Source organism: Pelecanus crispus, chromosome 8 (genome assembly GCF_030463565.1).
Source record: "Pelecanus crispus isolate bPelCri1 chromosome 8, bPelCri1.pri, whole genome shotgun sequence".
Taxonomy (NCBI): Eukaryota; Metazoa; Chordata; class Aves; order Pelecaniformes; family Pelecanidae; genus Pelecanus; species Pelecanus crispus.
This window is the reverse complement of record NC_134650.1, coordinates 1,851,242-1,864,701: the sequence shown is the minus strand read 5'-3', so window position 1 is coordinate 1,864,701 and position 13,460 is coordinate 1,851,242. Positions and strand designations below refer to the sequence as shown.

At 40.5% G+C, this 13,460-nt stretch overlaps 1 protein-coding gene across 1 annotated transcript; it reads right to left on the bottom strand.

The window, feature by feature from the left end:
• Positions 1-887: 887 nt before the first annotated feature.
• On the bottom strand, positions 888-13,457 carry ZCCHC10 (zinc finger CCHC-type containing 10). The gene is made up of 4 exons (XM_075715485.1): positions 13,395-13,457; positions 10,015-10,176; positions 6,248-6,289; positions 888-2,736 (listed from the first exon to the last, which is right to left on the bottom strand). Exons 1-4 carry the CDS (start codon positions 13,433-13,435, stop codon positions 2,469-2,471), a joined length of 513 nt encoding a protein of 170 aa, XP_075571600.1. The 5' UTR covers positions 13,436-13,457; the 3' UTR covers positions 888-2,468.
• Between the last annotated feature and the right edge of the window lie 3 nt (positions 13,458-13,460).

Sequence of the window (13,460 nt, the reverse complement as noted above, 5' to 3'; positions counted from 1 at the left end):
ACAGAGGAACTTATGGTTGGTCTCGGACTTAATCAGCAGTTGGCAGCAACAGCCAGTGAAAGCAGTAAGCAATGTCTTTGCATCTCCACTCATGAGCCAACAGCGGAGCCAAAGTTAAATTAAGGTCTCCTTAGTGTCATCTGTAATTACCTTACCTTATCCCTGCTCCTGCTGACAGGACCTAACACACAAGCATTTCCTTTTGCCTTGTGAACAGACCCAATTTGCCTGACTGTAGGCAAACAAACAGATGTATGAATAGGCCAACCCCGAGTGTAACGACTCGCTTTAGTACTTGGTAGTTGTCTAACAATCTTAAACTTCTCTTTTCTTGGCAAAGCCAACTTAACAGGGAGAAGTAATAGACTTGCGTGAAGGAGCGCACTTCTGACGAAACCATCTACCCCACAAACACCAGCAGCGTTAAAGAAACAAGCGTACAACATGGTCTTAACAGGATGGCAGAGGTAGTTGAGCCTTCATCCCCATCCTCTCCCTTCGGGATGACCGCCTGTTCCTCATCACAATCCCCCTGCATGCCCACGCTGCTGCTGCTGCCCAGCTCAGCGCTGACCGAGCTCAAGCCGATGCTCTTCGTCGCATGGGGCCTCCCCAAGATGGACTGCCACCGCTCTTCCAGCCGTCCCTGTACGACAACAAGGTCGCCGCCAGCAACTTCTATCGTCACACGTGGCTCGCTGGAACCCTTGAGAGGGCCCTAAACCCTGCGCTATAGGATAATCCTATACTCCAAAGGGCTTCCACACGCATGCTTTACTACTACTGTATCACATCTGGATTTGCAGGAAGCAAGAACTTAGCAACTATTGTTTAATAATTTATTAACTTTTCCCGTGAAACGGTACATTCACTCAAGACGACTTAAAACAATTTTCTGGTAATTTTATTTACAGTCTGTAGAGTGTTCTGGAAAACACAGCAATGATTACAGACTAACACGCACAACATACATGTTTTCAAACATTTAAATAAGCACATTTTATTCAAAAGGAATTCTACACACTACCTTTTCCATAAAAATATAAAAAATAGCTTCATTACTATGTTTTACCTAAACAAAGATATTTAAGAATTCTTCAACATGTGATGCCCCCTCCCCAAAAAAGGGCACTCCAACGATAAGAAATTTAAGATACTGCATCACAAATTAAAATACTAATGCCAACTGCTTCAATCCACAAAAAGAACAAATAACTTTCAATTTGCAACCAGCAATACTTGTTCTGCAGTACGTTTGGATTTTGCTTTTGTTGGGTGGTTTGGTTTTTTTGCTTCTTGCTTCTCCCATGCCAGATTTTCACGGACACGTACACACTATTACATAAAAATAATGGACCGATTATACCGCAGACTATGACACCAGTCACCATGTGCCCAACAACATGGATTGGTAATCTTGCATTACACAACAATTTTTTGCAAAAATATCAAAAGGGAAACACTTTCCTTTGGGACCTCTCTTTAAAAGGCGACTCCTTTTCTTGCCAAGCCTCCAGTGAAAATAGCCTGTTTCTTATCTCCTTGAAAATAGTGCCCATTTTTGTTTGTTGTTACTATTTCTCTGGTTTTACTGACCATATCCTGTATGGAAAGCTAATGGAGTTCTGAAAAACACCCACTCAAGCCCTTCTCTCCCTAGGATACATTTAATTTACAAAAAAAGGCACAAAGATGAAACTCCTAAGCAGCATCAGTCACAATTCTTCCCCTGTGCACTGCTCCTCCTTCTTACACAGACACTGCTGCAAGAGACACTCTGTGTCTCAGAAAATACTACAAATACATGAGCTAAGGAAATGGGCGAGTTGAAAAGACTAAAGCCTCTGTACAAGTAGTATATTGATCATTAACAAATGAACACTATTTAAAGTTTTATGTTGCAGTTAAGACTCGACCTGGAAGCATCAGGAAAAGCCATCAGGAAAAAAAAAAGCTCAGCAGCATACAATACATTTGTTAACAGTGAGATGGAAGGCCCTCTGTGTGCAACATTGTGCATTCAGTTTCAACAATGACAGTGCTCTACAGCCCGCAGTGTACAACTTCTGCTTCTAACAGTTTAGAGGATTTTCTAAATGTAAGTGAAGCTGTCAAACAGAGTAGTAGCATATATGATGCACAGCGTGATCTGCAATAAAAAGCTTTTGCTTTCCAGCATGTAAACATCCAGGTTACTGGACCTTAGCTCATATAAACAAATCTGATGATAGATTTTTGAACTAAAAAAGTAAAATTTTCCATCAAAGGATAAACCACAAAAATACTCTTTCAGTAAGTCTCATGTGCCATTTAACACCTTTCATGTCCTATGAACAACTATGCAAAACATTTAGAAAGTTTTAGCAGTAGAAATGTTGACCAGTTTTAAGCTGTTTGGCAACCATGTGCTCGAAACATCTTTGAAGAGCGTTATCATTCACTAAACAACAGTTCTAGACTGTACCACACTATTTCTTCTTCTTTTTCTTTGGCGGCTCATCATCAGAACTACTGTCTGTGCTGCTGCTGCTACTGCTGGAGGAACTAGAATCCGATTCGAACTCTGAAGAAGAGGATGTACTACTCAAGGATGGAGAAGATGAGGAAGTAGAGGAGCTCTCATCACTGTCACTATCATCGTCAGAAGAAGAGGTAGAAGAATCTTCACTGTCAGATGAGGAATCGCTAGCCGAACTGGCACTGCTACTGCTGCTGGAACTGGTCACGCTTTTAGATCTGAAAGAAAGCAGATACACAGATGAGAACAGGCCTGCTAGAGACAGCATTCATTACACAGTGTTCTTTATACTGTGTTGTAATCCAAAGATCAATTATTTGGTCTGAAAATTTCCAGGCCTGACAATCTAAGACAAATTCCCATGCCCCCCTCTTCCAATTCCGACCAAATGCATTTTGGCTATTTGAGCAATGGCAGAGCAACACCATGTACATGAAGTAAGCCAAAACAGGGCTACAGAAAAAGGTTAAGTTTGGAAGCTGGCAAGGATCTTGTTCATAGTAGTGATGAGTCTCTTTACTGACTTGACTAAATAGAAGAACAAGGCTGCAGGAGAAGTAGGGATGTCCTGTGCTACTAAAGCCTCAGGGGAAAATTATAACAAAGATCAGTTCCCTAGCACACCACGGTAATAAAGAGTGAAGTTTGGGCAATGTAGAAGTCAGTGGAAGTTTCATCAGTGATTTCACAAATGTTAGAATTGTACTCAACGGAAACTGTTCTTGGATTACTCCTGGCAAAAGAACCCAAATTACCTGTTACTACAGGAAGCTTAGGTTTTCAGGGTGGAGAAGGGGTGGAAACAGTTCAAGATAAGGACAGAACTATGAACACAGCAAAGTGGATTTCTGTATCCTCTGCCATGGTGGTGGTTTTTTTTTTTTCCCCTTCATTTTGAGCCCTTACTGAGGCTGTTGTTCTCAAGATCAAGGTCTCTGATTAAGGCAATATGAATTTCAAGAAAGTACAATTAAATCCTCCCATAGATCTTTCTCCAAACAAAGTGTAAAGGTACTAATTCACCCCGCTTCCCACCAAGTCAGCCAAACAGCATGCAAAAATGCTAGATATAATAATGCAGAATCTTCTTTCCATTAGAAAATTAATACAGAAGTTTTTATCAGAGGGTTAGGTTAAATACAACAACTCAGGAAATGCCTGTGTTAAGGCTATTAATGTTTTTTCATCAGCCATGGTCACATCAGCTGACAAATCTAGATGCCTATATTAAGCTATGAACCACTGAAGTTTTTATAATACATCTGCAATCTGTTACCTCTGTGCATGCAGACCCAATGGCTATTTATTAAAGATAAATCCAGAAGGGCTGGTTAAATACAGATTTATTGTTGCTGAAAAACTGGTCTTAAGATGAGGAAAACTAAAAAAAAAAAAAAAAAAAAAAAAAAAAGGGACTAGTAGTAAATCTAAACAGTGTCATTAGATGTGCAGACTCATTCATATGGGCAGGAATCAGAGGATGCCCCGAATGATAACTTTGACCGAACTTTCTTTTCCTAATCACCTTTCACAGAAGCAGTCCATGGACCTCCACTGTTTAGGTTCTAATCTGAAACCCACTCACAGAAACATCAGAATATCTAACACCTCATACTGCTTCTCCTAGAGGAAAGCAGTAGCTAGATCTGTGAGAGAAGAAACAAGCAGATACTTGTTTTCAGGTGATGCAATACACAGCCTGATGGTAGTCACAGGAGGATGGAGACAGGAGCAATGCATCTGCTTCACCTTGTCCTAATTAGGTACTGTGACAACCCAGATGCTATAGATTGGTAGATCTAAGATCTTTAGGTCTACTACACCACTGTAAAAGTACAAAATTTCTCCAGCAGACAAGCATTCACTCTCCTCAAACAAGTTCACAAATGTTAATATCTTGTATGATTCCATGCACCAATCATGGAACAACTGCTGCATTTTGTAACACATGCTATCACCCTTCTCAGACTTTTTGTCCTTTCTAATTCTATCACAATCATCTAACAACCCCAGGTGATTTTAAACTTGCTTCTTAAATTGAATCAACAGTTTTGGGCACAGCTGGGTGCCTGAAGAAACAAATGAATTAAGAGATGATTTTACCCTTCAGACAGGGAGATGTATGTGTGATCCAAGCATGAAGTGGGCTTTCAATTAATAACCAAAGTATGCTGTATGGGAACGTCGAAGCCCGCATGCACCCAGAAGACAGCTCTGTGTCACCTGAGGTCACAAGATTGTACAAGAGTTGTTTTGCCTGTTCCTGTTTTTCTGGTTAAGCCTGTAGCTTACTTATTACTGTTTATATCAAAACAAACATACACTATGTAAAAGGTTAGTGCTCACTACTGCTAGAACCCTAACTTTTGCATTTTTTTTTTTTAAATCTGAATCTTATATATTCAATGGTAATGCTTCACTGAATTTTCCACATTTAATTCTTCCTGTAGCATCATAAAAATATAAATAGCAAGTGATCTGGAAAGGAATGTATATTGATGGACTCGGTGCTTGCATAAAAACAGGGTAACAATTCAAACCTAGAAAAGTTTTAAAATTTCAAGGAAAAAGTGACCAAACCACCCTTTCCCCCATAAATCCTTTTGCTCTTTCCATTTTTGCATCAGTCTAGAGCTCAAATACTCTGAAAATCATTACGCCATGTAAAAGACTGCAGCACATGAGAAAGCTGAGGCAGGAAGAGGCCTGAACTACATTGTTTAGAAATCTGTTAATTTATGATCTCACTAGTCCTAAGTAACTCCAACAATAAATGGACGCCACTGAGAAAGGAGCCTTTGATAAAACATGTTCCGATAGTAGAACTAGGACACTCACCAAGAAGTATTCCAATAAAGCCACATTCCACATGACAGCCTAAAATAAAGGCACATTTTAAAAAAACTGCTGTGGCTTATTTAATGACTGCCACAAAAAAACCAAAAGGCCCAGTCTTTAAAAAATCCTCTGAAAATGGTTTTTAGAAGATCAGATTTAGAGACAGAGGACAGTCAACTAAATACACGGAGATAATGAGGCTATTACTGTACAGACATGCCCCGTAAGTACAACTCATAACATGATTAGCAGGGGTATTACAGCCAGGGTTCTAGCTGCTCCTGAAAGGGTTTTGCTAATAAAGACAAAAGCGGATTGCCGATTCCCAAGAAAACATTACTGCAAAGTGAAGTAGAAATAATGTCAAAAGATAAAGAGTTCTTGGCTCAAATTAATACTTGAGGTGGGGTTGCTTAGTTCCTGGATTTTGTTTTGGTCTGGGATTGGGGGTTTTTCGTTTGGTTTTGGGGTTGAGTTTTTTTAGAGGCTTTATTTCATTCTCTAGACAAAGCTTCAGAGAAAGACAGCTGCTGTGAGAAGGGAATGAAAACAACAAAAGGAAGAGCAAGATGGGTAGGTGGAGTGATTACAGACCAGAAAACAGCATGCCATTCTTGCACAATTGTTTAAAATACACTTGATGAACTTTGAGGCAGAAATAAGAATATTTTTATTATTAAAGCAAGATATGTAGAGATAAGGACAATCAGTAGGGAGAAAAGCAGAGTAGAAGTTCTCCAAATGTCTCTAAGAGGCTAAAAGCAGCAAAATCAAAACTGTATTTGCAATGTTGACTTTCCCCACGCACCCCTTCCAAATTGCCTGCGGCAGTACCCAGTGCGAGATCACGCACTGAAGCAGCTGCACAATTTGTAATCATTCCCCACGTACCTTTTTTTCTTGGTCTTCCTTTCTGCAGTACTTTCTCCAGTGCTAATTAAGGGGGGGGAAAAAACAATAGCTTTGATTAATGCAGCAGGAAAATTAAATAAATAGCAGCACAGTGGAGCTGAGTTTAATATTAGAAAACTGGTATCCCACTGGCAGAGAGCCACAGCGGCCAAAGTTCATTTGGCATCTATTTTCAGTCACTATCCAAACCAGAAAAACAATACCTACAAATTGGGAAAGGAAAAAAAAAAGGCAGCAATTCACCTCTATTTTTCTGTGTTAACTATGCTTTACTCTTCTTTACTCTTTTCTTCATATTATATGGAGAACAACTTTTTGGGATGGGAAAAGCAGAGGCGATAAGGATACAGAAAAAAAGTTCTGTGTAGCTATATTTAGCAATAACTGAATTGATTGAAATAAAGGGTAAAATAATGAATTAGTCTATAGAGCTTTCACCATGTACTTCTTTCAAGTACAAAAAGAACAATCCGTTTATGTTGATGCTTTCCAGCTATTTGTCTTTCCCATGCATTCATACACTCACAGAAAATTTTAGTGGTAAATGACACAGAAGAAAGTTGCTTTTAACAAAATGCTAAGGGATTTTTTTTTTTAAACCAGTCTTCACTTCAGGATATTTTTTAAGAAAATAAATTTTTTTTCAGTCAAATGTACCAGTCACATGCTCTTCTCAATGCACTGCAGATATATAGCACATAATTCAACCTGGAATGTACATGTGATTAAAGTAGTCCCTCACCATATACTTACAACGTGCTTAATGTGCCACCGATACATGAGGAAGTTGTATGTTCTTTCATGAACCAGCATACTTTTTCCTCAAATGAAACCTACTATTGGAAGCCATCTTAAATACACAGAAATAAAAGTGGAAACTGCAAAATACATTTCACTTAGAAATTAGACAGCAGTATGTGTTGATAGAAGCTCCAGAGAAGGGTAGAAAGAAAAAAAACTACGTAAACTATACTGTATTTCAATAAAAGCACTCAATGCCATTTTTATGCCAGAAAAATGAGATTTTAAGTTTTTTATTTTCATATGTACAATATGAAAATATTATAATTACACAGAATAGTGTGCCACACTCCCCACAATCTCTTGTGGGCAAGAGGAAGATTCATTGATCTTCAAATTTTGAACCAAATTATAATCCCTCCAGTATTGCTGCATGCTGTTATTATCTATATTATTGAGGCCTTACACCCTTACCATAGGTAACTACCGTGAGTAAGCAGAATTAGATCCCAAAGCACCTTTTAGAAGACAGAACCTAATTCAGCATGCGAGTAACCGGGGCTGCCGTGGCACAGGTCTGTGCCTCCCTCTAGCGTTTAACATATGGATAAGTATAGGAGTTCGCTATGGAACTACCAACCGAGCAGTCAGTCCCCTGCAGATCCCACAGACCTGCATTGTGACACTTGGTATTTTTCCCTGTGGCACCACACTGTCTTCAGAACCATAAATAAGACTCAGGCATCCTGGTGTTGGTTCAATGCGGTAACATCACTAAGGAATAAGCATTTTCTCACCTCTCCTCCCCTCCCAACTCCTACTCTAGGACGGACAAGCAGTGGGCTTTACTGATGCCAGTAAGCAAAACCTCCATAATGTCCATCAGAATCGTGGGGTCAACACTGGGCAAACAGAAGGATCCTGGAACAACTGCTGAAATGAGTTAGTGCTGAAAAATCTTGCATGCGGTTGCCAAAAAGTAAGTATTAACCTTATGAGACTATGTTTGCCTTCTGCTTAATGATTATTAGATCTTCAAAGATGATGATACAAATACCCTGAAGCAGATCTGTAGGACACCCAACTTCTCTGCAGACAAGAAATAACCTGCCAAAGCAAGCTATACAAAAAGTAAAAGCGTGACCTAGGAAGCTGTTCTTCCCATGAAGAATAAGCTTCATCCTTGAAAGCCTAACACTGGCATCTAAGGAACTGGATACCTCATGGCACAGTTGGAGGAACTGTGGAGGAACACAGAGGAACTTCAGGGAGCTTACGATTATCTAACCACTATGAGTTCCAGCCCAATTTAACCAGGATTAAAAACTGTTCCCATCTAAGGATTACTTAGTCTTCCTTTTTTGAGATGACTTTTTCACACCACATACCCCTCGTACTGTGGACCGTTAAGACTTACAGCTCAAAAAACTCCATTCATGACAGACACTGGACAGTCCTCTAACTGTCCAGAATTAATAATAATAGACAATTATCCCATACACAGACTCAAGCACAATGGCCAGGCAGCAAGCAGTCTCACCCTCAATTCACTATCCTCCAGTGCTAATCTGCAGAATTCTACAGAAACAGGGCAGAAAAGGAACAAGGAAGTAATGTGAGTCTTAAACTCAATCTTCGTCTTAAAAATCTTGAGTCTCTGAATTCTTCCACACTGCCTCCAACCAGAGCAAGTTTTAGAGCCTAAGCACTCCTGATTTCTTATCTGCAATACTAGGGGATTACAATTGCTTCAGAATTACTCATTGGATCAAAATCCATTTCAAAAAAAAAATCAAACATTTCATGTCACTCTTGACACAAACTAATGGGCTTCCACTTCAGTCAGTATTTCAACACTCCGATTCATATTGCTGCCTCAGCTGTTTCAGCTGAGGAAGTCCAATCAGACCTCCCTGCCAGAGGTCACCACCCATTTTCTTTCCCCATTAAGACAACGGAGCAAAAGGTGTGAACGCTCCTCCATATCTCACATCCTGGCAGTGGTAATGACCTACAGCCAAAACACTGAGCTGCAAGTGGCAGAGACAGAGGGTACATTTCCAAATCCTCCACAATTTTAGCTGCAATGGCTGTGAATGATACTGTCTCTCAGCAGGGCTGAGGCAGCAACTCTTCAGCTACCATAACTAAATTGGAGTTACAACGGCAGAATGGAAACCCTCATACATAGGAATTTCATGAAAAACTAATCTGCTACATGATTTTTCTCTTTATCCTCTGGAGTTGCCTGTTAAAACAATTATTAAACTTGGGGGAAGCATTAAAGTCTACTCACAAAGTGAAGCGGAAAGGAAATCACATTACACAAATGCAGAAGTTTGCTCAGATTTTTCTGTTTAGCTGCAGGTATCTTTCACTTTCTCAAACACCAAAAAGGGAAATAATTATGCAATTCAGCAAGATGTTTTTACTTTATGCTTGAGAGTTAAGAACACCTGATAATCCAACTCTCATTCACCTGGTTAACCATTACAGCTCATAATGAGCAATATACAGGAGCTGTGCCAGCACAGCTCCTTTGTCAGGTCATATCCAGAAGACCAGGTTTTAACTGCACAGTCTAACAGCAAACCTAAACAGAAGTGAAAGAATTGCTTCATTGTTATAAATACATTTACAGTCTTCACACCAACCTGCTTGTACTAGCACATAAACATATGAAACACCAAGGAATTCGGGAAACAGTACTCCATTACAAAAAAAGGCTCCAACTATTTTAACTTTAGCTTAGCACATTTTTTTGTTTCAGACAGGCCAAAAAAGTTTTGAGTGTATTTCAGACGAGCAGGTGTTAATGAACAACATTTTTATTTTGTGGGACCCGAGTGTACATACTCCACTTAACACACAAAACAGCTCTAATATTAAAGCAAACATCACACAGAAAAGGTGACAGCAAATGGTCTAGGACACCATCTTTCCCACCCACGTACAAAATCATCTTTTCATTAATAAGCTAGACATGTTCATTCTTCCAATCTTACCTTTGTTGCAGTAATAGTCGCTTTTCTTTTTCTTTAAGAATTTTCGCTAATTGAGCTGTCCTCGAAGGTCTATGCAGGTATTTTCTCTTCCCTGTACATTCATACGTCCAGTGTCCAAACTCTAAACATTTTTGACATCTTACATGCTGCTTGTTTGCCTCCCTATAAAAATGCAGAATTGCTTAAGTGACTGATTCCAAGTGTGTTTTACCTATTGAAAAAATTTATTTTTTTTTTTTAAAATCAGACAGATTCTCAACAGCATATGTAGTTATGATTGAACCAGACTGACATTCATTGGTGCTTTAGCAATTATACATCTTAAATCAGGACAAAAACAGGAACAGAATTTAGGCAAGTACATTTCCATTTATTAAAAAATTCTCATATCAGCTATCTGTGAAAGAGAACAAAGAGACTTTTACTCTATTCCATAGCTTCAGCTTAAGTCGTCTTCTGCTGAAGTAGCAAATGCTGAACTACTGACATCAGCTGTCACCACACTCATTGACTGCACCTAAATTTCGCTTTTAGTTTTATACTAGCTGCTGGCTAGCCTGCCTTGCAGTCTTCCCCCACTCTTAAGATTCCATAATTTCCCACCCCCTGCAGATACTGTAAACAACTTAAACATTTTGAAAAATGCTACTGGGACCATTCTCTGTCAGCGAACAAAGATTAATCCTATCACCAAAATCACATTTTCATCAGCCTAATTGGCGCAGCTTTTAGCATTATAGGATATAACTGTCCAACAGTTATCGAGAACGATTGTGCTGCATGCAATTTGTTACTACCCAATGACTGCACGTGGTTCTAGCTTGCTTCAGGTGAGTAATTGAAATCATGCTTTAGAACACTTAGAAAAAAGCAGGCAGCTTCATTTCCAAATCCTAGAATTTAACACAAGTACCAAAAGGCCAAATTCTCACAGCCTAGGATTCTGAGCAAGTAACACAGAGATGATGGCAGTTGTAGCTTACTTGAATTTACTAAGATTCATTAAAGGCTGGCAGAAGGTTTATCATAAGACCAAGCAGATTCTTGCTCACTTTGTGCAATGTAAATCAAGCAAGACTTCACTTACTACTCTGTACCATCCAAATAGCTGAAGTATTTAGTGAGCATTTTACATCCATATTTCAGTTTTCACACCACAGTAAAGTCCTCTGATCATTTTCAGAAGACAGTTAAGGGAGAAAACGCGTATTTTCATATTCCAGCTCTTGCTCCACTATTCTGAAGCTTGGCAAACGCTGGTTTGCTATCTTCTCACACACACCCTCCTCCTTCACAAATAAGGAAACTCATACAGCAGTCAAGTGACCCACTCAAGGTCAGAAACACATTTTAAAGCCAGGACTAAAATGAGGACTTTGTAGCTCCTCTACAGTCCTGCAACTGCTGTAACTTATTTCCACCCTCTATCATTTTTTCCAAGCACCAAAATACTAATTTTTCAAGGCCAGCCTATCTAAACTATGTGAAGTTAACAGCCCTGCCTTAACTAGGAGGAGGCTCCTAGACTGTTCACTTAGTACTTAGAGAGCATAAAGCGACAGACCAGTAGCAAGCATTTTTCTCTCAAAAGGAGTCATGCTTTCCAAGGCAAGGTGTGAATTGCTTCTCTTTCAACTCTAGCCATCACCTTTTGTGACAGTTCTACTGTATCTTGAAGGGAATCTTGTTCTGAACATCCATCACTTTCAATGCAAAGAGTATTTGGCTTCATAATCTAGCCTTAGATATGCCAACCTAAATCAGCACTAGAAAACTAATTAAACTTGCAACCTACGCTGCACAATTAACTCAGACTTGAACAGGAAGCAGTATGTCTAGTAATGAACAAAAAAAACCCCAACGCCTTAGAATGGTTTGCTTTGTCTTGCCTTGGACTTCTGGCCCTGCCACAAGAGTTACATATAAGCAGAATGACGATATTCCCTCCTTTTCATCAACATACAGACCCAAAAAATGTGAATGTTTTTCTGTCTCAAACTAGCCCAGACCTGTCTCCACAGGAACAGAATGGAAGTTTAAAGCAACAATAACTCAGTATTTCCAGGATTTTAGCACTACTCACATGACCAGGGCAGAGAATTGTATGCAAGCTAAAATGAGAACATCAAGCCCTAAGAGCAATATAAGTAACTACCAGGAAAACAGATCAAAACAGCTCAACAACTACAGATCTACAAATACTATATCAGCACTAACACATCTGAACGCTAATGAACAGCACGAGACTGAAGTAAACTTTTAACAGGGATCAATGAGCACAACCTAGCAGCAAAGGCTGGCAGATGTACAATTCAGCATATACCCATCAAGCACACAGAGACATAACAAGAAATGTAAGAGATCACTCCTTGACTCATAATAAAGTAGCAAGGTAAAAGGACAAGTATTCCATGAGTACTTTGAAATGCCAAGTTACTTTTCATTGGAAAACAGGAAAGAAATTATACTGAACCATAAAAAAGGAAAGAGAATGCAGAAGTCATCCATATTCTATCCAACTCTTATGACCAGACAAAAAACCAAACACACCTCAAAAACTGAAACACAAGAAATAAATTTCTTCTAAGGAAGAAAGCAAAAATCCAAACCAACAAGCAAATGGAAAGCCAACGCAAGTAATGCATGAGAGGGGAACATAGGCATTTGCTGTACTTAACATAAACAAGCAAAAACGTTGGGTTTTCCTCATTTCCATGTTTGGTAATTGGATCCCCTCGGTATCGAGAGAATTACTTAAACGTTATATCAACATCTGAGGAAAGGTCGCTTTTTTTTTTTTTGCTTCTCTTTTACAGTTCTGTCAACACGAACGTAGAACTTATTTTTTCTTAATCTGACTGTTAAAAGCCTACGATGAAGACCAGCGAACACCTGCATCGCGAGGTCTCACACACTTCGCTGGCAGCTACGGCACACCGACACCTGCACGGTAGCCTTTTCCCAAACGCTGCTAGCTAGCGTTAACACCAAAACGGAAAGTTTGAAGACATCCTCTCCTCTTCCACAATCCTGCTTTCATTCCCATCATTTCGCTGCAGCGATGTCGCTAGCCACGTCACCCCAGCCGTGTTTCGGAGCGGTTTCCTCGCAGACGAGCAGCACCCTGGGACGCTGGGCACCTGCGAGGAGGGGGCTCCGCACCCTCCGAAAGCGCTGCGGCCCCGCTCGCAGGGGACGCCCCTGGCCCTGTCCCGGCCCCGCTCCTGCGGGGCCCGCAGCCGCCCCTCCGCAGCCCCCTCCCCGCAAGCGGCTGCCTCAGGGCGCTGCCGGGCGGGCCTCCCCTCGCTGCGGCTCGCCTGTGGAAGCCCCCCCCGCTCCTCCGCGGCGCCTCTCCCGCCCCGGCCGCCCGCCGCACTCACGCCTGTCTCCGAGCGATGAGGCGGTGCATGGGAGTCGCCATCTTAGCGGCCGGGCCGGGAAGTGAG